The sequence below is a fragment of the Nylanderia fulva genome, unplaced genomic scaffold (assembly GCF_048542155.1).
Source record: "Nylanderia fulva isolate GAGA-0341 unplaced genomic scaffold, ASM4854215v1 Scaffold9, whole genome shotgun sequence".
Lineage (NCBI taxonomy): Eukaryota > Metazoa > Arthropoda > Insecta > Hymenoptera > Formicidae > Nylanderia > Nylanderia fulva.
In genome coordinates, this window is record NW_028191026.1 from 5,705,316 (window position 1) to 5,732,076 (window position 26,761).

At 27.7% G+C, this 26,761-nt stretch overlaps 4 protein-coding genes and 1 long non-coding RNA gene across 9 annotated transcripts in view; 1 reads left to right on the forward strand and 4 right to left on the reverse strand.

Moving 5' to 3' along the window:
• Positions 1 to 26,761, forward strand: part of LOC114930005 (organic cation transporter protein) — a 41,358-nt gene that overhangs the window by 1,111 nt on the left and 13,486 nt on the right. Inside the window, exons 2-4 of one of the 5 annotated variants that reach the window (XM_029301742.2) lie at positions 11,105 to 11,216; positions 15,339 to 15,452; positions 15,526 to 15,800. The gene's annotated coding sequence lies outside the window, so the exon portion shown is untranslated. Of the gene's footprint in view, positions 1 to 11,104; positions 11,217 to 11,241; positions 11,290 to 13,197; positions 14,883 to 15,338; positions 15,453 to 15,525; positions 15,801 to 25,910; positions 25,996 to 26,045; positions 26,106 to 26,761 lie in introns of those variants that run through there. The other 4 variants (XM_029301743.2, XM_029301741.2, XM_029301745.2 and 1 more) reach the window with 4 other exon arrangements.
• LOC114930015 (uncharacterized) lies at positions 258 to 4,256 on the reverse strand. The gene is made up of 6 exons (XR_003819361.2): positions 4,060 to 4,256; positions 3,576 to 3,730; positions 2,720 to 2,909; positions 1,461 to 1,706; positions 1,068 to 1,127; positions 258 to 529 (listed from the first exon to the last, which is right to left on the reverse strand). It is a non-coding gene; the product is annotated as an uncharacterized LOC114930015 (long non-coding RNA).
• LOC114930009 (odorant receptor Or1-like) lies at positions 6,236 to 8,749 on the reverse strand. The gene is made up of 5 exons (XM_029301752.2): positions 8,143 to 8,749; positions 7,299 to 7,676; positions 6,737 to 6,938; positions 6,459 to 6,614; positions 6,236 to 6,360 (listed from the first exon to the last, which is right to left on the reverse strand). Exons 1-5 carry the CDS (start codon positions 8,502 to 8,504, stop codon positions 6,313 to 6,315), a joined length of 1,146 nt encoding a protein of 381 aa, XP_029157585.1. The 5' UTR covers positions 8,505 to 8,749; the 3' UTR covers positions 6,236 to 6,312.
• LOC114930011 (uncharacterized) lies at positions 9,712 to 11,947 on the reverse strand. Its single transcript, XM_029301754.2, has 4 exons — positions 11,637 to 11,947; positions 11,115 to 11,284; positions 10,703 to 10,865; positions 9,712 to 10,165 (listed from the first exon to the last, which is right to left on the reverse strand). Exons 1-4 carry the CDS (start codon positions 11,809 to 11,811, stop codon positions 9,924 to 9,926), a joined length of 750 nt encoding a protein of 249 aa, XP_029157587.1. The 5' UTR covers positions 11,812 to 11,947; the 3' UTR covers positions 9,712 to 9,923.
• On the reverse strand, positions 13,811 to 20,289 carry LOC114930003 (beta-galactosidase). The gene is made up of 10 exons (XM_029301738.1): positions 20,101 to 20,289; positions 17,729 to 17,901; positions 17,491 to 17,641; positions 17,306 to 17,369; positions 16,633 to 16,727; positions 15,833 to 16,063; positions 15,560 to 15,731; positions 15,298 to 15,419; positions 14,454 to 14,855; positions 13,811 to 14,359 (listed from the first exon to the last, which is right to left on the reverse strand). The coding sequence occupies exons 1-10, from the start codon at positions 20,173 to 20,175 to the stop codon at positions 13,967 to 13,969; spliced, it is 1,878 nt and encodes a 625-aa protein (XP_029157571.1). The 5' UTR covers positions 20,176 to 20,289; the 3' UTR covers positions 13,811 to 13,966.

Here is a 26,761-nt window from a genome sequence, read left to right on the forward strand (position 1 = left end):
ATGGTATTATTTTGCAAGTTATTGTTGTATATATGTATAAGAAAATCAATGAGACTAGATTTATTAAGATATATTAAATATAAAATCCTTTTTTTCATTAAGTTTTTCTGTTTAAATCTGGACGTGTTAGTATGAAACAAATTAGATATCAATTTTTATAATATTATCTTCTTGGGTGAAATATATAAGCCTACTTTTTATTATAACCTTAATACAAAAGAATAGGAAACGTATATTTGTGGTATAATAAAATAAAATTATTTAAATTCTATGAATTTTATTAACTTATTAACGATTCATCAAAAGGTGAAAAATTTATATTATATATAAATTTTATAAAGCATAAAATCATACTTTAATAATATTAAAGCACTCCCAATTTTATCTACATATTGGATTTACTTTAACATATTACGAGTTTATCATTTTTTAATATAGATTATTACATATGGTATTTTTTTAATTATTAATTAAGTGCAAGTAGATTATTTGCACGTGCATTGTCCGCTTGTCTTGCAGCCACATTGGTCTGTAAAAAGATAAAGAATATATATATAGATATATATATAAATTCTTTCTAAAAGAATATATACATATATAGAATATATATATAGAATATATATATATATATAGTTGTTTATCTGTGTAATTTCTTTATATATACTTTTTTTGTTAAAAAGGGAGGACGTGTAAAATTGATAAAATAGATCATTTTTAAATAATTATTTAAAATAAAACTTTTACAATATCGACTATTCTCCAAAATATTTTCATTTTTAGTGAAATTAAAAATAAAAATATTACTGCGTAATTTAAATAAACATAAATTACATAAATCTTAAAATTGTGAAAATCAAGTTGACTGAGAAAAAAAAGACAAAATATATGTAAGCAGGAAAATAGTACATTAGTATTCCGAGAAATCGTTATTCATTTTATTATGTACAATTATCGAAATGACCGAGAGCCGCGTCGAAGTTTATATATATATATATATATATAGATAACGATGAACAATTAATACATTGCGTAATCGAGCAAATGATTGAACTAATTTTTAATATTACCTTTACATTCGGAGGCGCTACACGGGCAGTTGCTACCGCATTTGCAATCCTTGCACTTGTCTATAATAAATACAAATATTGTATAAATATTACGATGTCATACGAAACTAGATGTTGCATAATACAATTCATCAGAAAAAATTATTTACAAACCGCATATAAATTTCAAAAATTGCGCAATAATACATTGACTATACATTGTCGAAATAATATAATTAGAAATTGATTGCTTCATAAAAAGACAGATCTTTTTTTCTACTCTTATTTTTCATTTATTTTCTACTTATTTTATATATCAGTAAAATTCTTCTATAAGCTATTAGTAACAATTGAGAGGAAATCTCATGTTATTATCAAATTATCTATTAATATTGATTAAAAATTTATAAGTACCTTTGTCGCATCCTGGTCCCGGCATCTTGGTCTCTTTGACTTGTCTTTTCGCTTAGAGAACTTCCAGATAACGCTGCGGAATGCTTACTTGCCAGTACGACGTCGCGTCTTCGAATTTATTGATCATTCCCCACACCTGGGCTCGGTTCAGAGTGGCTTGACAAGCATTACGTGCGACAAGCCGTGCGACGTGTGCACAATCGTCAATATGCGTACCATGCGCATTCTTCAAGGCCGTGGTCAGATCTGTTGATATGAGTTTTTCTGATACAATAATTGGACAGACCAACGTGTAATTAAAAATACATTTATATAGTTCTCTAAATAATTCAATTATTAGAGCATATCGTAGATAATATGTGTAAGTTATTTTACGAGTGACTTTCATAATTAATGAGATATATTAAATGCTTATTTGTCAATATGAAATAACATTTAATTTATGACCACGTTAAAACAGATTCATTAAAATACGCGATCTAAAAAATAAAATATCAAAGCAGATTAAAAGATATATAAAAAGGAGAAAGCGTAATATAGTGAAAATTATATTAAAAATGTAGATTGACACATCTCTTATTGCACTATTGATATTTGATGCTGTTGTTTTGTACATATTCACAAATAAACGTTCATATTTTAATAGAATTTTAAATTATTTGCTTCTCCTTTTCTGTCTAATCAATCTTTTAATCTATTCTTTTATCTTTTACATCATATTATCTCTAAAGAATTTGATTTATATTATCATTAATATTATTTTTTACTCTATCCAAATTAAGCATTTAATGTAAAAGACAATTATACAAATTATATATAGTATAAAAAATAGCTTTCACGCTTTTATCTGTGGTAATTGAATCATTTAGAGAATTATATTTATAAATGTTTACACATCTATTTTTCACGGTGCTTAATCCGTCTTTATTATATATTAGAAAGTGGCACGTGGTCTAATTGTAAGATAAAAAAAAATTGACCAAGTGCATATTAAGGATATAAAGTTTTTATATATGATTATTTCTGTTTATATAATTAAAAATTAAATGTCCGCGTTATTAACAAATCTCGAAGATGGTCTTATTATATCGCTAGCTGAGCAAATCAATCGCGAAAATTACAAAAAAAAAAAAAAACGACACAGTATTGTCATATTTTACACGCAATACTGATAACGAGAGAAACTCTTATATTCCAGGAAATTGTACGATTGTAAATTTCCGTGCACTGACTCATTTTACGAGATATTTCCATTTGACCTTTTGTCGGTGATCGTATCATTTTTCCACGAGTTTTACGATGACTCTCAGGAAAATTGGCCTCTTCAACATTTGTCGTTTTAAGAAAGCTTCCGTTAAAATAATCCGTCTTCACTTCTAATTTGCATTCAAGATTTATATTGCTTCGTTAATGCTAATGCATCTTTGGCAGCATTTGGGCAACACATTTCTGTAATAATATTCAATATTAATATAAAATTATAAAATATTAACTTAAAAATTAGATCAATATACTTATATTAGTTTATTTTAATTATGCATCATATAATTCACTCCAAATTATACAGAAAGATTACTAATAATTATTGAAGGATCAGTACTTATAACTAATTCTCCAATAATTATTAGTAATCTGTAAAATTTGTGGGATAAATTATAAAAAATTTATAAAAGCAGATTAAAGGTTGCCTCAACAAATATTCTTGCACAGTTGTCTCTTTCAATGATTTTTTATATTCTAATAAATGTAAACACATTTTTAATTTAAAAAATAAAACTCTTTTAAATTTGTCTTGTTTGAATCACGTTTATGACTTTTTTAAATTCATAGAAAAATAGCTTAATATTATGATTTTGTATCCTTCTTCAAATTATTATTAAATATATTGCAATTTTTAGTTCTTCGAAGTTCTTTATCAGTTGCATCTTGATTTTATGTTGATAATTACATCTAATAAATTAAATTCATTTTAAATTTAAATCAAGATTCATTCATAAATATGTTTCATCTAATATATATTTGTTAAGAGATTGATTTTATCATTAAATACAATGTTGCATTTATTCTCGACTTTTCTCATAGATCAGATAAAAACATATTGACTGTCTAAATTACTTGCTATGATAATAGAAGCAGATTCCTTAGGTTTGTTATTCCTTTGGCTCATCTTCATATTGAATATTTTTTGACTGAATTGATATCTGATTTATATCCTCTATCTTTTTGAGATACAATCGAATCTCATTCTTTTTCTTCTTCTAATGTTTGACCTGTAAATATGCATATTTATATATTAAAGATTATATATACATACATATATGCATATAAATATTCAAATTTTAATTTATAATAAAAATTAAGATGAGATAAAGTATTATATTTAAAAGTGGCATTTACATAATAAATCTATAGAAAGATTTCTTGATTACATGAAATATATACATGTGTATACATATATATTATTATATTATGTACTATACTTTTATATATATTTAGTTATATATGTCATGAGTTATATGTTGCATGCAGTTAGCTTAGCAATTATATTAGATTGCATTCAAATTTTAATTAGAAGGTACAAAAACATTATTATACTTACAGAAAAACATTATTATTGATTTTTGTATATTTTTTGGCGACTCTCTTACGCAGTCATTTTAATTTAAATTTGTATAAGTATGCAAAGTATAAAATTGTTATACAATTTTAACATAAATAGATCAATTTTTTAATTCAACTCTTTCAGAAAAATTCATTAGCCTTAATTACTGTAATTATGCATTCGGCGTATCAGCTGTTCAGAACACATGTCTAAAATCATAAACACCTTGGAACATGAAATCACGTGAAGTTGCACTGCAATGCTTACGTAAGCACTGAGAACTTGGACCGACCAATCAGAACGAAGAACGTTCCTTCCTGATTGGTCGGTCAAAATCTTGTAGCGTCAAGTATCAAGATGAATATTTTAGGCATTCGCATCCCATCTAAATATTCGTGCATCATGACTCTAGAGTGCGTTCTCCATTTTAAATCGAAAGTACCGCGCGCGTTGTCTCTCTATTAGTGAATGAAAAATTGACGAGAAAAGACGAAGAAACTCTTAAAAGTCGACGAACTATTAGAGAACTGTAAGAAGAATATATGTAAATATAAGAAAGTTTCTATAAATGAGTTTCTATAAATCGTGATCCAAATTATTCTCAGAATTTTATGTATTTCATTGTGAGTTTGCACTGTGCGAAATTTCATAAACTATAAAAATCGATTAATCAAGTAAAACAAAACATAATCAAAGTAAGAGAAGACTATAATTCATATTCAAAAAATTATATAGTTGTGTCAAAGTGTAATATATATAAAAATTAAACAAATCAAATATAGTAGGCCAACTGAACGAGCAAATAAATAAGGTGTAAAAATTTATTAATAGTTAAATAATTAAATTAACATTCCGTTACAGAATCGATATAAATTGTAAACGTTTCGACTGCACTACAGTCTTTATATCAATACATAAAAGTTAAATATTAAAATACAAAGTTAAATGTTAAAAATACAAAGTTAGTTAAATATTAAAATATAAAATTAAAACGATTCTTCGCTGTTGACCAATAGATATGCAAGGCGATTGGTCTGAGATGCCAAGTTATGCGACATTTAAACATGATTATCGTTTTAACAAGTCCTTTTTCCCGATATTTCAAGTGTGTGTTGCGAAGTCTGAATAACAAATGTCAACAATGTAGACATTTGTTATTCAGACTTCGCAACACACACTTGAAATATCGGGAAAAAGGACTTGTTAAAACGATAATCATGTTTAAATGTCGCATAACTTGGCATCTCAGACCAATCGCCTTGCATATCTATTGGTCAACAGCGAAGAATCGTTTTAATTTTATATTTTAATATTTAACTAACTTTGTATTTTTAACATTTAACTTTGTATTTTAATATTTAACTTTTATGTATTGATAAAGACTGTAGTGCAGTCGAAACGTTTACAATTTATATCGATTCTGTAACGGAATGTTAATTTAATTATTTAACTATTAATAAATTTTTACACCTTATTTATTTGCTCGTTCAGTTGGCCTACTATATTTGATTTGTTTAATTTTGTTAATTTATACGAGCCTTTCATTAATTAATTGTAATATATATATTGTATATATATATATATATATATATATATATATATATATTATATATATATATATATATATGCGTATATATGTATAAATTATTTACATACATTATTATAATTAATATAATTGTATTATACATATTAATTATATATTTACACACACATATATATATATAATATAATAATATTAAAATATTGATATTACTATATATAATTAATATTATTATAATATATATAATTAAAATTATAAAAATAAATATACTATAATATATACAATTATATTATATATAATTAATATAATTATTCATTAATATAATTAAAAACGCAACGAATTTAAATATAATTACGGAGTTATATGATTTTTCTTTAATAATATAAATATAGAAGTCTTGCTCACTATAATTTTCAGTTGAATGAAAATGTTTTTATATTTTTCATTAAATTAAAATTTTAATCAGTAAATAATAGATTATTATTAAAATAGATATAATTAGTTACATATGTGAATCGATTAATAATTGTTTTCAAAATATTGTGCATTATTTAATATATACAATACATATATATTATTTCGATTTTTATATTTTCTTTATGGATAATAATTCCGTAATAAGTTGACAAATGATTATGACAAATGTGAGATTTATTCATGGGAAATGATCATATATTGTGTATTATGAATCAAACAATATAATTTGCATTTTAAGATTGCTGCAAAACGTTAAACGCAGAGTAAGACGTTCTGAGAATCTATAAAATAAAATAAAATATTTTAGTATATGAATAATCGTAGGCATTATATATTCATAAGCACTGTCGGAGAAAAAAATATGTATTACAATACTGACATTAGTGTAAGATTCCAGAGACAGGGTCACTAAAAAAGTGCTGGTGAATTTGATAGGTTTTGTGCAACGTTTCATTATTATCAACAGATCTTTTTGTTCGCTGACTGTTACTGATGTCCAATTTATTTCATACATTGCCTCGCTCAATCCAGTACTCTGCACAAATAAGAAAGATTAATATATATTATATAATTATACTATAATTAAATTATATCATTCTGTTGTAACATTGTTCTTTTTTGTTTCTGAATACGTTTTTTTTATAAGTTATGATTTACTTTGAGTATAACTTCGTTTCCAGCCCAGCAGTAAACAAAAATCTGGACGAACATGCAAAGTGTGTAGACAGCTAATTTCACAAAGTCCTCAAATGTTATATGAGATGACAGATAATAAAGACTTGTACACAATACTAATATGCTGGCGGAGAATTGCATAAAGAGTACTTGGTTGAATATTTCATTGAAAGTTTCAGCAAATCTGTCAATAATATACGTGTATTAATAATAATAAAAATTGTATATAAACTGTGCATAATTTTCTGCTATTTCCGGTGGGAAACGAAACATCCAAAAAATTCAGAATAGAAATAAAGATTTTGACATAAATTTTATAAACTACCCAGATAGCACAAGCTATTCAAAAAGAATTCATTTGTATGTCACCAATTTTGAGTCCCTTTTTAAATACATATATACAATTCATTTTATCAAATGCATTGTATATGTATTTGAAAAGGGACTCAAAATTGGTGACATATAAATGAATTCTTTTCAAATAGCTTGTGCTATCTGGGTAAAGATATTATATAAAACTAACTTTTCCATCTGTACGACTCACCTGATTATGCACAGGTGATAGCGAATGTGTTCTGAAAATCTGCTTTTCTTGTACAATACATTTTTCGAAGGACTCTCTTCCTCCTCATCAGATTTGATCGCTATTCGAAAACGATGCTTGAGAATTTCAAGTTGCGAACATATTTGCAAGCAAAATCCTAATATCAAGGTTTCCGTAGCAACATTCATGATCGTGCCAACAATTATAGCGAGTATCTCTTGAATGGATGTAATCCAGAATAAAACGAGCGAAGAGTGAACGTCGTAAGGCACCCATCCTCTATAAGGCAATTCGCCTTGTAAAGTGGCAAATATCTCTCCTATCGTGACACCAGTGCAAGAAAACGATGCCAGTAACGAATAATTTATGGAATATGTTCTGCATACATAGATCAAAATAATCAATCAATTATGTAACATTAAACAATTTAACAAATAATCGTAAATACAATTGATTAAAGAAATGCCACAATATCTCTTTTGGGCAATCTTTGTATCAGAAGTTTATATTCGCAAACACATAGTTGCTACAAATACAACAATTATTCACATCTATATCTTTATTATTTTATTACAGATAAGCCGCAGTTTTAACGAAAGCTTATAATATTTAAAATTATACATTATATGTTTTATGTTTGAAAATATGTATGTATAAGTGTGGATTATTTTGATTGATTAGCACTCTTAAATTAAATTGTTTCCTTTACTTAATTCTGTAAAATGTATTTAATTGATATATGAAATATTGTAAATTAATAATTATAATCCTGCTTAATCAAACTATTTATTTATCGAGCGCAAGATTTGTATTGTCAAAGGTTGTGTCTGGATATATTGGATACCTGATTAAATTATCGTATTCCATCTGGATATTAATCTCCTCTTCGCTACTAGGTTTGCACGGTTTCTCTTGCAATGTTTTGATCAAATTAATAATTTTATCGCGCCGAATTATGATAGTAGTCGCTTTGCAAAAGCAAGCGATATCCGAAAGAAATAATAAAGAAGTCGTAGTAAAATCGTCGACATTATCAATAACGAGAATGATATCCATCAACTGAATTATCACCGAAAAAATCAATAAGTACATCATTGTGAAAGTATACAGTCCATACAAGTATTTGGAGCATTTCGATGTCCATTCGATCGGTCGCCACAAACCACTTATGGTGTATAGTAAAAAATTTAGAGATAATAACTGCATTTTTACGCAACTGCTGATCAATACATTCTCCTGTTTATTCAAAAATAATTCTTACTTTTAAGGAATAAAATTTATATTCTGCGTAACAAGTTTGATTATTTGTGATTTGGCTATATATAAATTTAAACAATTATGTTGCTAATATTTTTGTAATAGTTGTGTAATATTTTCTAAGATTATTAGATCCTAAAGACTATTAAAAGTTTTAATTCGCTACGTTCACCAATGAGTAAAGAAACTTGAAAGTTTGAAAGACTTGAAATTAAGTTTTCAATTGTTAAAAAATAAAAAGAGAATGCGAAATTTTATGAAATTTATTACGAAAATATAATAAAATAATACAAGCATAATTATATGATATAAAGCTTCAATATTTGGAAGTAAAGTTACAGCAGCGCAAAATTTCACATTCTCCCTTTGCTACATTAATTCCTTTTATTAGAGAAATTAAAAAATAAATGTAATCTTTTTTGTATACACGATTAAAATCGATATTAGTCGCGAGTCTATATAATTTTAACTCCTCAGAGACTTCACTTCTCGTTATATTTTTTTATTAGCATTCTGAGAAAGATGTAACTTCAATTTATTTTACACAGAATTGCTCGCGTCGATGAAGATAAATAATATAAATAAACCGAGGCACACGCTACAAAGGTTCGTGAGATACTACGATGTGCATCCCCCAACTTTGCGTTCCCCTACAGCTTAGCAAAGTTAATTACGGACATTAGCGACTTGATATAGCGCAGCAAATATCGTCGTATGAAAATGTTATAATTATGACAATCTTTAACGGAATCCCGAGGAAAGTTACAATTCCAACATATTGACTAGTTCCCAGGAAATGAAAATGTAAAGGAATAGAGAGAAACATTTATTCTGAAATTCTCGCATTTCTAATTATTAAACGTAATGTGTAAGTTGCTAATGTAGCTATTTAGAGAATTGCATTGTCACACAAAAGATTGAAGATCTTGTAGAGACTCTCCATGTAAAAATCTTCTTTAAGTCTATACTTTCATGAATATTATATACGATTGTGTAGGTACGAAATATGTAGATATAATGGATACAATTTTTATATAATAATTTTTTAATAAATTAAATTTTTCAAAATGTTTAATTTTCAATATATACAATAAAACAAATATTAGATATTTTTCTCTTTCTGTATTTAAAATGATAAACAGATATTTGCGGACCACAGAAAGGAAAAAAGAAGATTAAGGAGGATGCAAAACATTATTCATATTCGTATATAATATTCTAATTTTTATCTTATATGTGGCTATACAGTTAATAAATATTAATTAAATGTTAACAAATAATATTTTTCATTAACAGCTTTTTTATCAATTTGTAATAAATAAAAATTTTGGTTCATATAGTCGCGCGAACAAGTATAACACGATTCAATTAATTTTGAAATTGTGATGGCATCCAGGAAGGCCATGGATACATTGTAGGTAATTGCATGTAATTGTTATCGACACCTTCGAACTTGATAATTTCTATGTTTGCAATACCATTGTGCACATTCATGTAATCAGTTGTGTTGTTATTTGACATATGAGAACTCTGTTGATGTTCATAAATTCGTAAATTATTGATCATGGGAGGCTTTTGATTGTAGATATTATAACGATAGGAGTGATCGCCTGTAAAGAAAGAATTTGATATACATATATATGTATTATTTCACTTTATGTGATTTTAATTTTGATATTCAATATTAAATTAGAAAACTGTAGGTGTACATATAATTTGCTGCATAATTAGAAAATAATCAAACAAACTTATATGACATTTAATTGATTTTTCATTATTATATTTGACGTTGCAAACTAAAATATAAGTTCTGTAACTGTCAGAAAAAAGCGATAAAACATTTTTTAGTATGGTCAAAAAATTATAAAAAATTATAACTTGTATGTAATAAAGACAGTGACATGCAAAAATAATTAATCCTTGATACAGATATTTATGAAATTTATTTTTTCTAAATATTACCTATTTATTATTCTATGTATATTTACAAGCATATTCTTCAGGATTTTCAATCAATTAAGTTTAATTAGAGAGATTTTGTAGATTTGAGAAAAAAATCATATTAAAACATTTATTTTCAAAATATCAACAAATGAATAATAAATGGATAAAATTCTTATATTAACATAAAATTTTCGTTACGTTACCATGTGATTTCATGTGATGATGTAAAGCACCAAGTTTGCAAAATCCTCTGTTACACACTGGACAACGTAATGGCCAATTACCAGTATGAGAATATCCGTGAGCCCTTAAATCACCGGGAGTTGGAAAAGATCGTCCACACTCGTTACATTTATGTGGCTTCTCCTGTTTCAAATTATATTACATATTAAATAAAATATTGCGGTCTTTGCAATATATCTTGTATTTTTATCTACGAATAATTTCTATTTATAATTATTGCAGAGTAATTGAGCGACTATAGAAAATATTGTATTTTCTCCTGAGAAAAATTACGTCTATTTAATTTATTTTATGTGTTAAGTTATAGTCTACTTTTTTAAATTGTACACTACTAATGCGCAATATTTCTCCTTCTTCAACAGGGAAAAGCACCTTGTAATGCGTCATACGATGATAATACAAATTCGACGAGGCGGTAAAACGTTTCCCACACATCGGGCATTCGTGAGGACGTTCACCAGTATGAATCCTAATGTGAGTATTTAACGAACTACTGGTGCTGAACATTTTGCCACATATTGTGCAGCCGTGTGGTTTCTCTCCTAAAGTAATATATTTTATAATATTGACTGTAATTGAGAAAATATTCGAAAAAATTCTCAAAAATATGTTATACAATATTTTCTTCTTTACAAAATTTTTAATAATTTTGTTATTTAAATTTTTCTCAGTAACAGAATGCAATTATCTCTTTATTATTTGAAAAAATATCATTATTTTTTAGAAATAAATTATTACGTGTAAAAACAAATTATTAAGTATAATATGTAAATTATTTTTAATTATTATAATAGTCAATATTGTTTACCGTAAATAGTATTGGTTATTATTATTCTAAGAATAGTAAAATCTGAAGAGAGTATTATGAGAGACCAACTTTCTCTTAAAATTTACCTGTATGGGTTCGCAAATGTCTTTTTAAAAGTGAAGGTCTGTCGAAACTTTTACCGCAAGTTTGGCAAGGAAGACACCGTTGAAATTTAAAAACGTTAACTTCAGTTTTCCACGCAGTCCCATTTCTACTCAAATCTAAGGGTGCATTTTGCGTTGCGTTCCATGCTATCAACATATTACTCACTCGATTAAATTGAAATTATGTGACATTAAATATATTAGCTTCCACACATCTATTGTGACAACAATACGCGATTATTTAAATTTCAATAAGTAAATTTAGAAAAAGTTTATTAAGATTTTTTCACTTATTCAGAGGGATACTTGTAACATGAGAGAATTTTTTAATAATTTTCTACGCTTACCTGACATCGCGATAGCTTCTTATTTTCGATGACTTGTCAATTTACACGAATAATTGTTTGTATAATTAATATTTCACGACGAGTGAACGAGTCTGACGCGTCGAATTACACAAGCAGCATTTTAGCACTTTGATCGGATTAAATCGCGATCAGATTATAGAAGTACAAGAAACGGTGCAGTCGCAAACGACCCTTCGGCGCATGTCGAAGGCGGTGTTTTTATCTAGGGCGGAGTTTGATCGCCGTTTGGGTAATATGCTTTGCATTTGCGCATGTGGCACATTTCAAAACTTCTTGTATTCAACATAATTCTCGTGGTACTCGTAGTATTGCTAAACCGCAATAGTAAAAAAGAAAGCGAAGATTTATGTCTGGAAGGTAAGGTGACATTATACTAAAAAATGCAATATAAAAAGAAATTGTTACCTAATGTAAAATATAAAGGATTATTTAATATATAATATGTAAAATAAAATAAAGAAATTATGATACTTGTGATTATAACGTATCGAGTGATTATGATGACATAATTTTATATATATTAAATATATCGTCATTATTAAAAAAATAATATTCTTTTTAATAATATTTAATATATAAAGCAAAATATGTCTTTGTTTCTAAAAAGATATGATATCAAAACTGTTTTATCAAGATTATTTAGTCAATGAATAGAGATATTTTTACTGTATAAAAATCTGTAATATAATAATTAATGCTTGATATTTGTAATCAAACATATTGATGACTTTTAATTTTTAGAGATAATATGACCGCAGTAGATTAATGTTGGCGCCGTCTGTCATTACAATAGAACCATTATAATAGAAGTTCAGTATAACATAACATACAGTATAACACGGCAAAAATTCGTTCAACGTTCTATCTTATATATATCAATTTTTACTCAATGTCACCAAGTTAATAATCTCTCTTTTATATAATCAAGAATTAAAATATCTGAATATGATTCTTCTTTACAGAATTCTATTTAATTATTATTTTTTACTATTATTAACTTTGTCATAATCGTACGATATATGAGTATACAAGAATCTATTTTTAATTATTAACAGAAAATTCACTATAAGATAATTAATCATTATATATATATACTGGTTGCTTTTTGTATTCATAATTTGCTTATATTTATAACATTTTTCTCCGTCTTTAATATTTATTTAAAAATATTTTACAATTGTATATATGTGTTTATTAGATTTTTAAGCGGACTCTTCCATAGATAAAGTTTATGAAGCAGATAGCCGGTGATGCTTTGTCATCGTGTACTCATTATTACCCGTGATATTCGTTTGAAACGACACGCGGAACGGAGATAGGATAATTCGTCGTTTCGGACTATCGGACGTCCTACCGTGCGAACCCCTCATTTGTCAACGCAAAGGATATTAAAGCCATTGAATGCGCCGGCGGGATCTTTACAAATCGGTTCTTCATCGACCATAGACAACAATGTGCATATTTTTGCCGTGTAGCGCCGCGGTATTATCGTGGCTGATCGATTTCTGTAGCGTAGAAACCGTCGTTAATGCTCCTGTAATGTTCTTTTCATGTCTTGGGTATCCGGCGCGTTCTCTCTTTTTCAGCGATAAAACTCCCGATAGATCAGGAATAACATGAGTAAAAAGCTGTAATTTCGAATCAATTAATTTCATAATATTGTACAATTTTTTTAAGAAAATGTGTCACATATATTAGTGCGTAAAATATTTCCAATTGATCTATTAATCTATTTTATTGCAGAATTATTCGTAATTTTAATCGTTACACGCAAAACAAAACAATTAATTAATTAATAAGGTATAGAAACGAATTTATTTATTCCGATGCTCTTTTCCATTAATTATATTTTATAAGAATTCTTCGTAGTGGACATAAAATCTCTACGATAATGAAACATATTTTTCCACATTTATTTATTTCTAACGTTTCAAGTTCGTCCGATCATCCCAAATTCGGTACGGATTGGAACTTCATCTTCCTGGTCGGCGACACGTATTCCAATTCCAACAGAATCAACTCGTTCTCGCCTGTACGAAGATAGGTGGCCGGAACGTACAGAGTTATTTGGGGACCGACCAACGGCCAGTATCTACCCAGATTGCGACCGTTCACGAAGGCCACCCCTTTACCCCAACCGGTAGTGTCCAGATATGTGTCCAAAGGTTGCCCGGTGATCGTGAACCGTCCACGTAAAAATACCGGACCGTTATTCAGGGTCCCGCTTTCTATGTTTAGGGTCGTCAAATCTTGAAGAGACGACAGATCGGAGAACGCGTAGCCCGTCATATTCCAATTGGTCAATCGAGTTCCGCTTATAGTCACGTCTGATATACCCTATAAGAGAAGACAATGCAAGGAGCAAATGTTATTATATTGGTATTGTGATTTTTGTATGCTGAAAAACAAATTGCTTAATCTCATATAATACCTTGAAGTCGTTGATTTCGTTGCCGAAATTCAATCGTCCTTGATTCTCCACCAATAAACTCAGACGGCGACCGTAAGGGCTCTCTAGTGGCAGAGTGAATATCTTATCTATGCGACTCAGGGTGCCGGATAATCGACCGTCTACGTAAACCAGCGCCCTATCTCTCGTGGTTGCGCGCAATATAACTGGATCGTGTTCGGGAGCCGGTAAATCCGTCTCGTAAAGTACAAATCCCTGATTCACAGATAGATGCTCGAAGGTTTCGGGTTTGGTGCCGATCACCCAGCTCACCACGAATGGGGATCGACTGTCGAGCAGCTTTTGCACCGGTTCTAATAACACTGGACCGTAATTGCCTTTCGGGGATGCGGTCGGAAGAGACACGTTCGGCAATGGCAGATACTGTGATTTCAATAGGAAATTAATTAGGTGCAATTGCAGCTTCTCTGGGATAATCAAAATAAGCCGCAGCTTCAGCGTGAAGCTACACAGAAAGAATTTTCTTGGTAATCGTGGGACAATGTGGTATTGGAAGAATTTTATGAGAGTTTTTCTGATTAATATTTGCCACAATAAAAATATTAATATCTATCACAATAAGATATAAAATATACTCGATTAATTTCACTATATGTATATAGTAAAATTTATTATGTACATATTAATATTTTTTATTGTGGTAAATATTAATCAGAGAAATTTCAGGGTAAATTCTAAGAGAAAATTCTCTCCGTGTACAAATGATCTAATCTCTGAAAAGATAATCGTAATAATGCCAAAAAATATATTACAAAACTATTAAAATTATTTAAAAAAAAAAATATATATATATATATATATATACCTGACCGATGACATTTCTTATAGCAAAATATTTGTCTGTAGGATCTCCGGCTTCGGTCAAAGGAGCGTCATAATCGTAAGAAGTTAACTGAGGACTGTATGAACCTGCACCACCGTTGGCGCCTGTCGATGATAATTAATTATATTACGTTAATTGTAAGTAAAATCCCATCTGTTGATGCGTAATTAAATCTTATCGAATATACAGTGGAAATATTATTTTTTGCAGACTCGCTCGAAATATTAGGAAGAAGTTTACTAACCGGAAGTGAAAGCAAAGTTTGTACCACCGTAGAACATGTAAATATTAACGGATGCGCCCAGAGCGAGCATTTCCCTCAACGTCTTCGTGATAGCTTCGGTTCTCACCCTCTGGAAGGCTTCGCCCCAGTGGGTCAACCATCCTGGATAAAATTCAGAATTCACCAAGGGACCCTATGAGGTTTTTTTTACAAAGTGTAGTCAACGAGCGTCGAGATTTTCGAGATTGCTTCGAGATTTCAAGTAAGTACATATTACGATATATTACTGCTTACTCGTGGCTGATAGAGACGCATCGTTTGAAAGCTGCTGGTCACGTTGGCGGACGCCCCGAAATCGACGGTGGCATATGCACCGGGTACGAAACCGCAACGTAACATGGATGCGGATGTACCATCCGTCGTGTACAAGAGAGCCTTATTTCCGACTTTTCCGCTAATGATTTCTTTCAGCATATCCGTATACTCGGTGTCGCAAGCATTGTAGCTTCCGTATTCATTCTCTATCTGTTGACGCAAACGGGTCAATGATTAATAAATTATATAAAATATATAATAAATTATATAATAATATAATTTATTAATTATATAATAAAATATATATAATGAATTATTTAAAAATAAATATATTGTTATAAGAATTATAATATAAATATATTATAATATATTATTATTTATTATTATTATTATAATTATAATAATAAATAAAATTAATAATATTATAATTATAATAATATATAATATATAAAAATATATTGAATTTTGAATCATATTTATCATACTTATTATTCATTATAACGAAAATTATCGCAATCTTTTTTTCGCAAAATTTATAAGCGCATCATAATCACTGCTAATTATGTTTAAGATATTAATATCGTATGATCTTCAAGCATGTGTTAATATTCATCGATATAAGAGTGTAAAAATAAATAATTCGAAATCAGCGAGGAGATAACGCATGCTAAATATATTATCTCGGAACGTGCAATCAACATTTTATATATAGATAACCTTTGATATTACATCAATCGCATTTAATAATATTAATTATCGCAAAAGTGCAAGTTCATTACCTGAACCATGATTATCGGTCCCCCGTTGCCCCTTAAAAGCGGTTTAACTTTTTCCAACACCTGATTCAAATACGATGTGGCGTATCTCATGAAAGCTAGGAAAGCAAAAAAATCAGTAGATGAAATTACATTTAAATGATTCGTGTAATAGTGTGTCATTTTCAATTATTCATCCAGTATTATCGGTGTGTTTGAGCGCCGACAAATAGCAGGAAAAAAAAGAGAGAATCATTATAGAGAGTAAAAGACTTTTATCTCTTATCACAAAAAACGGAAGTAGCGGGTCGTCGCATATGACATTGGTTTTAAATCACGCTTAATAGCGGAGAAAATCAAATGCATGTAATTCAAGAAAAAATATTTTTTTGAATCGGAAAGATTCGCAATTTTAATTTTTTATACATCTTTACACTGAAAAAAATTGTTAACTTTATTAAACCGTTTAACTAAATTACTATTTTGTTAATGGAATTGTATATTAATATTTAAGTTAAATACGTGTTTGTTAAATTTAATATATTATATTATTATATATTATATAATTTAATATATTATATAATTTAATTTAAATATTTCTATATGTTCAATTAACAAAATAATATTTAGTTAAACGATTTATTCAAGTTAACAACATTTTTTTCAGTGTATGATGCGTAAAAGAGTTACATCTCACCTGCATCTTTTGTACGTAGCTTTATATTCGGTTCTTCACGAAGCAACCAGTATGGTAGACCACCCTAAGAAGAGATTTGTATCGATATATCGAAATTTTCATCTATTTGTTACAGCATTAATACATTAAAATTTTTTATCCCATTAAATCTAATTATTTTAGCTGAAAACGCTGCATATATTTACCAAATCTCTTTCCGCGCAAATGTAAGGACCCGGTCGTAACAATACAAGCAAGTCTTCCTCTTGAGCAATATTTAAAAATTCCACTAGATCCGCATCACCGGCCCAGTTGAACTGACCCGGTTCTGGTTCGTGAAGACTCCATTCGACATAACTGCACGTTTCGATGTAAAATTATAATTTAATTTAATTTAATTTAATTTAGTTTTATTTTTATTTTTCTTGTTATAATAAGACTTACGTAGAAACCGCATTAAGTCCGGCGGCTCGCATTTTCCTCAAACGATCTCTCCAATATTGTCTAGGCGCCCGGAAATAGTGAAAACTTCCGGAGACATATCGGAAGGGTTTTCCATCCAGCAGGAATTGATTATTTTCATAATCGACCTCGAAACTGTACTGCCATACTGTTTCCTGCATTCATATTTTTATCAAGATATTTCTGAATATGGCATAGTAGTTGAAAATTTCATCGTTTTTATTCAATCATCATATTTTCACATAATTTTTTATTACATTTATTCTTTCATTACATCAATTATTTGTTTTATTTCAAGAAACATTTTCTTTAATTTTTTTCTTATTTATTAATTTATTCTTTAATTATCTAATTATTTATTAATTTTATTAATTATATAATTCTTAATTTATTACTCTATTTATTTATTTATTATTAATTTATTGATATTTCTTTTCTTTAATTTTTTCTTATTTATTAATAAAATTAATAAATAATTAAATAATTAATTTATTCTTTAATTATTAATTATTTATTAATTTTATTAATATAATTCTTAATTTATTATTCTATTTATTATTTATTATTAATTTATTAATATTTATTTTGCGATCAAATTTATATTGGTCTGGAGGTTCTTCAACCAAGTTGTTACATATATAATGTAGACGCTTTCAAGTTACAGACCTCGTGTCGTATATTTATATTTTTTGCTACATTCTTGTAAGCTGGTTAGCAAATTTTAATGGAAATAATATGCGTTCGAGGCCAGTTATTACCGTCCGGTTATCATGCAACCAGCTGATTCTCGTCTCTTCTTCGTCTCCCACCTTCGTCTAATTAGTCTATCAGCAATCCCACGTCTGTCTTTGATAGATTAATCATAAAGTTAAATTTAAACGTCTCGCAAAAACACGCACGATACAACAGAGAGATGTAGCAACTATTTTTTTACCACTTTTCTCGCGAATAGATACGAAATAAAACAGTATCTATATGTAATTACATTTAGAATTATATTTTATGCGAAACTTTTTTGGCATGATAGACTTCTTATACTATACATAGTATAATCGCATTGCGATGTTTAATTGAAAGGATTTAATTGCACTTAAAAGATACGAGCGCAGCTTTATCTAAAGTGCTTACGTGAGAAAAGTGGCTTTAAATTCAAGTAACGTTTTAGCTTTCGATTCAATCAACGATGCTTCTATCTAGGATACGAGGTCGAGGATAATCGGTAGAATCAAATTATCTGCTTTATGACTTGCATTCAAATTTTACGAATTACGCGAACGTAATGTATCGTGCACGAGTATATATTTTATAAATTGCGCGCGTTACAGTTATTTTATTTTACTCACAATCAAATGTATTCTTCTTTACTCAAAATATTTTATCTCCACTTTTAGAACAAAATTGACAATTTCAAAGATTCCAATTAATAGTGCACAAGTAAGAAGATTAATGAATCAATCTGTACGAAATAATTCAGAATCCTATCAGCTTCTTGAAAATAGCGTTAAAGTTATCATCATTATTTCAAAATTCTCTCTTCCTAAAATTATCATTGCATTTTTTTTTGTAGATTGCATTTATTTATTTATATGCGTTTATTTTTATTTAAAAATTACGGTAAAAAATGTTCCATATATAAATTCAAAATTTTATTTTCGAAGAAACTTTTCACAAAGTCAAATTTATCTTTCAGTAAGAAAACAAGGTACTTAAATATATTTTATTTAAATAATCTTGCAAAGATTAATTCGATTCTTTGTATGAGCGAAAATTCAGAAACAAGAAAAAGTTTTTTCTATATTTAATAAAAGAAAAACTCTATGTATAGCAACAAATATAATATATTGTATATAATATAACATGGCTTGTACGTAACAATTATATTATTGAGTGGGAAATTATAACATTAATGTTATGTAACTGTTACTTTGTGTTCACTGGGATATGTATACTGAAAAAATTAAAATTTGTGAACTTGATTAAACCTTTCAACTAAATTACTATTTTGTTAATTGAGCATATTAGTATTTTAATCAAATATACATTTTGTTAGATTTAATATATATAATATATTTAATTTAAATATTTTTATATGTTCAACTGACAAAATAATAGATATTTAGTTGAAAGATTTATTCAAGTTAACAAGTTTTTTCAGTATATTATACATACATTAATATATTAATATATTAATATATAATATATTAATATATTATATATTAATATTAATATATATTTTGTACATACATATATCAATATAATATAATACACAATATATTATAAATCTATAACGTCAGTCACGAACACGTTATACACCTGCAATAATTATGCATGAGATACGTAGCATCTACACATACATTACTCGGTAAATTGACCGTCTTCGCTAGAGCTCCACACAATGCCAAGATGGTCAGGACCACCGACGACCACATTTCCCGAATGATTTTTAATTTCACGCGCTCTTCCTTCAGCTACGCTATCCAACAGTCTTTCCGCCGACCGCTCGCGCGTCACTGACGTTTCGACGGCATGCCTAAGACAAGTCGCTGGTGTTTATCATGGGGGAGATGCACGATCCGGTCATACTATCGTTCAAGTATTGCCTCATTATCGCTGCAGGTACTCGCGTAATAATACGGCTCCGCGTGAAAGAATCCGAAAAAATGCTTTCGAAAATCCCGCACTGTTGGGCGAACGTTGGCTCAAACTAGAGAGGATCTCCTGAGCAAAGCGTCACATGCATACATCATTAATATAAAATTATTAAAAGTGTGATCTATGTTAAAAAAAAGAATTTGTTAGCTTGACTGAATTTATTTTGATAATTGAACATATAACAATATTTTTTAAGTTAAATATAACATATTAAGTCTAACAACAGGTATATTTGAGTTAAATAATAAAATACTGATATATGTTCAATTAACAAAATAGTATAATTTAGGTGAAAGGTTTGGTCAATTTAACAATTCTTTTTTTTAATACACTGAAAAAAATTAATACTTATTTAGTTCAATACTGTCAAATAAATCATTTATTTGAAACAAATAAATATTTATTTGTTTTGAAAAAGATTTTCTTATATCAAATAAATATTTTTCATATAAAATAAATATTATTTATTTAAAATAATTGATTCATTTGACAATATTGAAATAAATATTTATTCGAATTAAATAAATTTTTTTTTCAATGTATGTAAATATGAAATCGTAATATTTTACGAATTTATTTTAAATTACATGTCTTGTGCACTTATATTCCATGTCAAGGAAAATTATATAACATTATACGATTATATAATATTTGTTCCCTTTCTTATAATAAACAAGGTTTAAGATACATGTTTGCTAAAAAAAAGGATATTTTATTTTAAGATGTTTGTTCAGCATAAAAGATGGGATTTCCAGAAAAATTAATAATTATTATAACACAGATTAAGAGAGACCGCGGTCTGCAATTTGCATAATAAATTTAATAAATATTATCATGTTGTTCTCTGATAAATTAATCTGAATGCAGGTCTAATCAAATTTATCTAATCAAAATGACATTTTATCAAATGTTTTGTCACGGTGTTCAAGTATCATAATATAGATAAAATCCTTTTTTTGTTTTTTTGTTTGTTTTAATATATAACAATTTGTATTGCATTAGTTGTTTGTCGCTCATAATTATTTTTTTAGATATTCGCATCGCGATAAAATATTTTTCTTTGATGGAAAATAAGATTGATATATGATCTTGAGTAAAATAGATGAAGATATATAACATAAACCGACGATGCATTAATTTAATAGAATTAGTTTATTTTTCAAAGCTTATTTCAACGCAAATTATTAAATTGTACAAAACACACAGGCCATTAATATTCAAATATCCTAATTTAAGTTCCCAATCGCAGAAATATGAGAGAAGCAATAAAAAAACAAAACTGTAATAGATTAAAAAAATTCAGAAGCAGATTTAAATTATAAAAACAGAAGTCGTCAGTCAAGAGTAAAAAAAATCCAATAATTCGTTCTAACTAAAAATTGTCATATGGCAATATAATCTTTCAGTCAAAATTACACTGTCTCAATTTTACATGATTTTACTAGAAGTCAATATATTACGCGAACGACAATTTTTTTATTATATTTTTTATTACATTTTTTTATTACATTTTTTTTATTAAAAATTTTTATTAACTTTATCGTTTTATACCGATCAAGCAACAAAGTATACTATTATCGTTTAGAGGTAAACTGCAACGAAGGGCAAGATACATTTTCATGCCGTTGTGCGGCGTGCACATTGAGTTTCCATTCGTAATTAAAATTTGTTATTGTCCGCAATATAATAATTAAAATTTAGAAAATACACGTATGTTTATTACATCCAAATTGGATTTGATTTAATTTGATGAGAGAAACTTCACAAGTTCCTCATTCATAAAGAGATATATATTGCTGGATGATTTATTTTAGCTTGAATTTTATATTTATATAAACCAATACAGCACAAAATATTATATAAATGTTTTCAAAAAATATTTCTATAAAATATTGCATAAAAACATTTTAAAATGGTTTTAGGAATATTTTAAAACGATTTAAACATTTTTTGTGATAACATTTTTTAGAATATTTTAAAAAACTTTTAAAAATGTTCTTCTTTTTATTGCTCAGATAATATTTTCTTAAATATTTGATACATATTTTTAAAATATTAGTTTAAATCTATATTCAAAAATATTTGTTAAACATGAAAAAGTGGACATAGAAACATTTTAAAAATATTTTCGAAAATTATTTTATCTTTTAAGAAATATTTGTAAAAAATTTTTTAAATATTTTGTGCTGTATGAGAATAGATTTAAGTTAATTTTATTAATTCTCGCGAAAAATCTAGACAAGTTCTGTCTGTAACAAGGATATTGTATCGCTATTTTCAGCGGAATGCTGATTTTTCTTATTTTATTTAATTTCAAATATTATTATTATACAAAAATATTTAATTTTATTTTTTAAATTTATTTTTAAGACTTATTATATAAATTTATTTTTAAGAATAATTTTTTTGTTCGTAATTTTGGCACGAATGCAACATTTATTGTACCAAAAAGATTTGCATATAAAACTAAATTTTTTTCAATAATCCAAACAAGTTTAAACTTGAAATATACTTTAACAAAAACTTTATCCTTGTTAAACCGCACATTACTCACTTTACTTCGTAAAATATCACGGAAAGAAACCGATTAAGCCTTATATAATTCTACGAAAAAACTAACGACGCAAATTATATATCTTAACGACACAATTCGGACATTACTATTATATAAACTCGTATTTTTTTACATGAGCAATTCAGAAACTTTGACGTCATTAAGCATTTGTCGTGATAAAAATACTAATTAAATTACTATTAGTATAAAGATTAATCGGCAATTTTTATTCGATTAAAGATTTTCTTCATTCTTTACATAATTAATACATAGATTGTGTTATATCTAAATATTCAAACAAATTGGTGAGATAATTTTTGATAAATTTTTATAAGTTAAGGTTGATATTTTTTAAACGACCAACTGGCTAATAATGGTAAAATTATTTTATTTTTACAGTTACGTTTATAATTGTATCACACTGCTTTTGTGACTTAGCCTGAAGAGGAGCCAATTCAGGGTCGAAATGTAGCTGTATTAAATTACTATTAGTATAAAGATAAATCGGCAATTTTTATTCGATTAAAGATTTTCTTCATTCTTTACATAATTAATACATAGATTGTGTTATATCTAAATATTCAAACAAATTGGTGAGATAATTTTTGATAAATTTTTATAAGTTAAAGTTGATATTTTTTAAACGACCAACTGGCTAATAATGGTAAAATTATTTTATTTTTACAGCTACGTTTATAATTGTATCACACTGCTTTTGTGACTTAGCCTAAAGAGGAGCCAATTCAGGGTCGAAATGTAGCTGTAAAAATAAAATAATTTTACCATCATTAGCCAGTGGGTCGTTTAAAAAATATCAACCTTGATTTTAATTTCACTGATATCCAACTTATTTAATTTGATTTTACAAGTTAGCTGTGGGAAGTGAAAATTCAAGGAGAAAATTGTGTGCCATCTGGAATTGTCAGGGTTCAAAAAATGATGATTATAAGAAGTAGAAATAAGAATTTGACCAATCAAATCGTATTCTCACGACGCTCTAAGAACACTGACCGCGTTAGTCTTCCGATTAACACGCGGTGGTCAACAAATTTGTGACAATTAAGCCACTTAATGCAGATGCATACGTTTGGCATATACGCGCGTATTTTTTAAGGACTAAGTTAACCGGGGTTAATGGAGGAACGACTGCGTTACAGCAGCTTTTGTGTCTAACAAGACTTATGATATCGACGTATAATTCGTGATTAAATATGCTCTTTGTCAACAACCGTGAGAGTCAAATAAAACATTTATATTTTAATAATATAATATATATACAGCTAAAATAATTAAGTAATATAAAAAATAAATATTATATTAATTTTTATTTATATTTATTATATATAATATTAATTTTTATTTATATTTATTATATATGTGATATTAATTTTTATTTATATTTATTTCATTTATAAAAAAATTAATGTTATATATAATATTTATTTTTTATCTAAGGAGATTAACTGAAGTTCTCTCGTGACGAATTTGTATGCTACATTCGAAAGCAATTCGATCTTTTAAACATGACATGCATCATGACACATATATTGAGGCATCCGAGAGTTTTCCGAGATATGTAAATCGCAGCTTGGATGACGATTCTTCGATGTTAGAATATCGTTGCTCTTATCAAGAAATCTACGAAACATATTTCTTTTCAAAGCGATAATTATTCAAAATGATGCGAACCATATGAGCGCCTGCATAATTTTTTCCAAGAGGCGGCATAATTAGAATTGTATTTTTTATTTTTATTCTTATTTTTTAATTTTTTGTGTTATTTTAGATTCACTTTTTATATTAAATATGCAAATAAATTGCAGTGTTTATTCAAAAACTGTCTTAATAATTTGCACATATGTTTAATTAAACAATCCGCTGACGCGATGTAATGTTTTCTCAGACACTGAAAAAAAATTGTTAACTGAACATATAAAAATATTTAAATTAAATATAATATATTAAAACGTATATTTGACTAAAATAATAATAATAATAATAATAATAATAATATGTTCAATTAACAACAATAGGAATTTAGTTGAAAGGTTTAGTCAAGTTAACAAATTTTTTTTTCAATCCTTATATAGTCTAATTTTCTCATATAGTTTCGATAATTTTCTCTCTAAAAAATTCTCGCAGATGTAATTTGTTTTCCATTACAATTTTGTATCCGTCGTAATAATATAATAAAAATCTCGATTTTTGTATCGTGCGAAAATTTCAACGCGCAAAGATTCGATTATCCTCACTGAAAAAAAATTATTAACTTGACTAAGTCTTTCGACTAAATATTACTTTGTTAAATTAAACATATAAAAATATTTAAATCAAACATAATATATGTTGATTTAACAAAATAATAATTTAGTTGAAAGCTTTAATCAAGTTAACACATTTTTTTCAGTGTACAAATATGTGTTCATCATAGAAGAGATTTCAACGTATTATTATACAATTTAATTGCCAGAAAAATTATTTAAAAAATTAAATAATATAAAATAATTTTAAAAATTACTTAAAAATAATTAAAAAATTATTTTATATAGAAAGATACGAGATGCCTTCTCACAAGTCGGTTTACCTTGTAACTGTATTTTCTCATTTTTTTTCAACGAAATAAGCATTCAGGCTTCGGCGAGAGAGAGAGAGAGAGAGAAGAGATAAGCGGAAGAGAAAAGGCGCGAAGTATGGAAAATGCGACTAAAGCGAGTCGTAATTGGAGGATTAACTTTGAATCGCCGATCCGTTCCTAGAAGAAGAAGAAGAAGAAGATGCCGTCGATTTACTTCTGTCGTCTCATCTCTTGCGCGCAAAATTGCAGGTTGCGGATGATGATTTTTCCGTTCGATCCTATAGCGGCGCCGCGATCTCTCAGCGCGACGTGACGTTTGGCGCCGGCATCCATCCCTTCTCTCATCTAGTGGAGAACAAGACGGCTCGAAAGACTTTATCCAAGTTGCGTCTTCGGGCAATACGATAGTCGTTACGCTCCAGCCGTTCAGTTCCGTACGATCTGCACGAGAGCAAACGCATTTTCCGAGTTCGTATATATAGTTATATATATATAATCGCGAGTGCGAAGACGCGAAGAGAGTTCGAGCTCTCGCAAGAGCTCGTTTCCTCCCTCGAGCCGGCCCAAGTTTTCTCCCTGTAAGCACGTGTGTCTCTGATAGATTCTCATTAATCGAGAGATTAGCGAACGTTGAAAACAATTTGCTAACTTTTCACTGAATCTGTCAATTAAATATTATTTTGTTTTCATTGAAGATATAAAAATATTTAAATTAAATAAATAATCGAGAGATTAGCGGGCCTTTGAATGGTCTTACGCTGAAAAAATTGGTTAACTTTTTTCTGAATCTGTCAATTAAATATTATTTTGTTCATTGAAGATATACAAATATTTAAATTAAATACAACATTAAGTCTAACAAAATATGTAATTAGGCTTAAATACTCATATATGTTCAAATTACATAATGGTGATTTAGTTGAAAGATTTAGTCAAGTTAACACATTTTTTTTCAGTGATGTTTTGTGCCGATCAATTTATTTCAATCCGTGAATCATAATTTTTTTCTGAAAGCTTCTTCTCGATTTTTTTTTGGAAGATGATAAACTAAAATTTATTGGATTATTCCGCTGAAAAAATGTGTTAATTTGACTGAACCTTTCAATTAAATATTATTTTGTTAATTAAAGATATCAAAATATTTAAATTAAATACAGCATATTAAATCTAACAAAGTATGTAATTTAGCTTAAATACTTATATATGTTCAAATTACATAATGGTAATTTAGTTG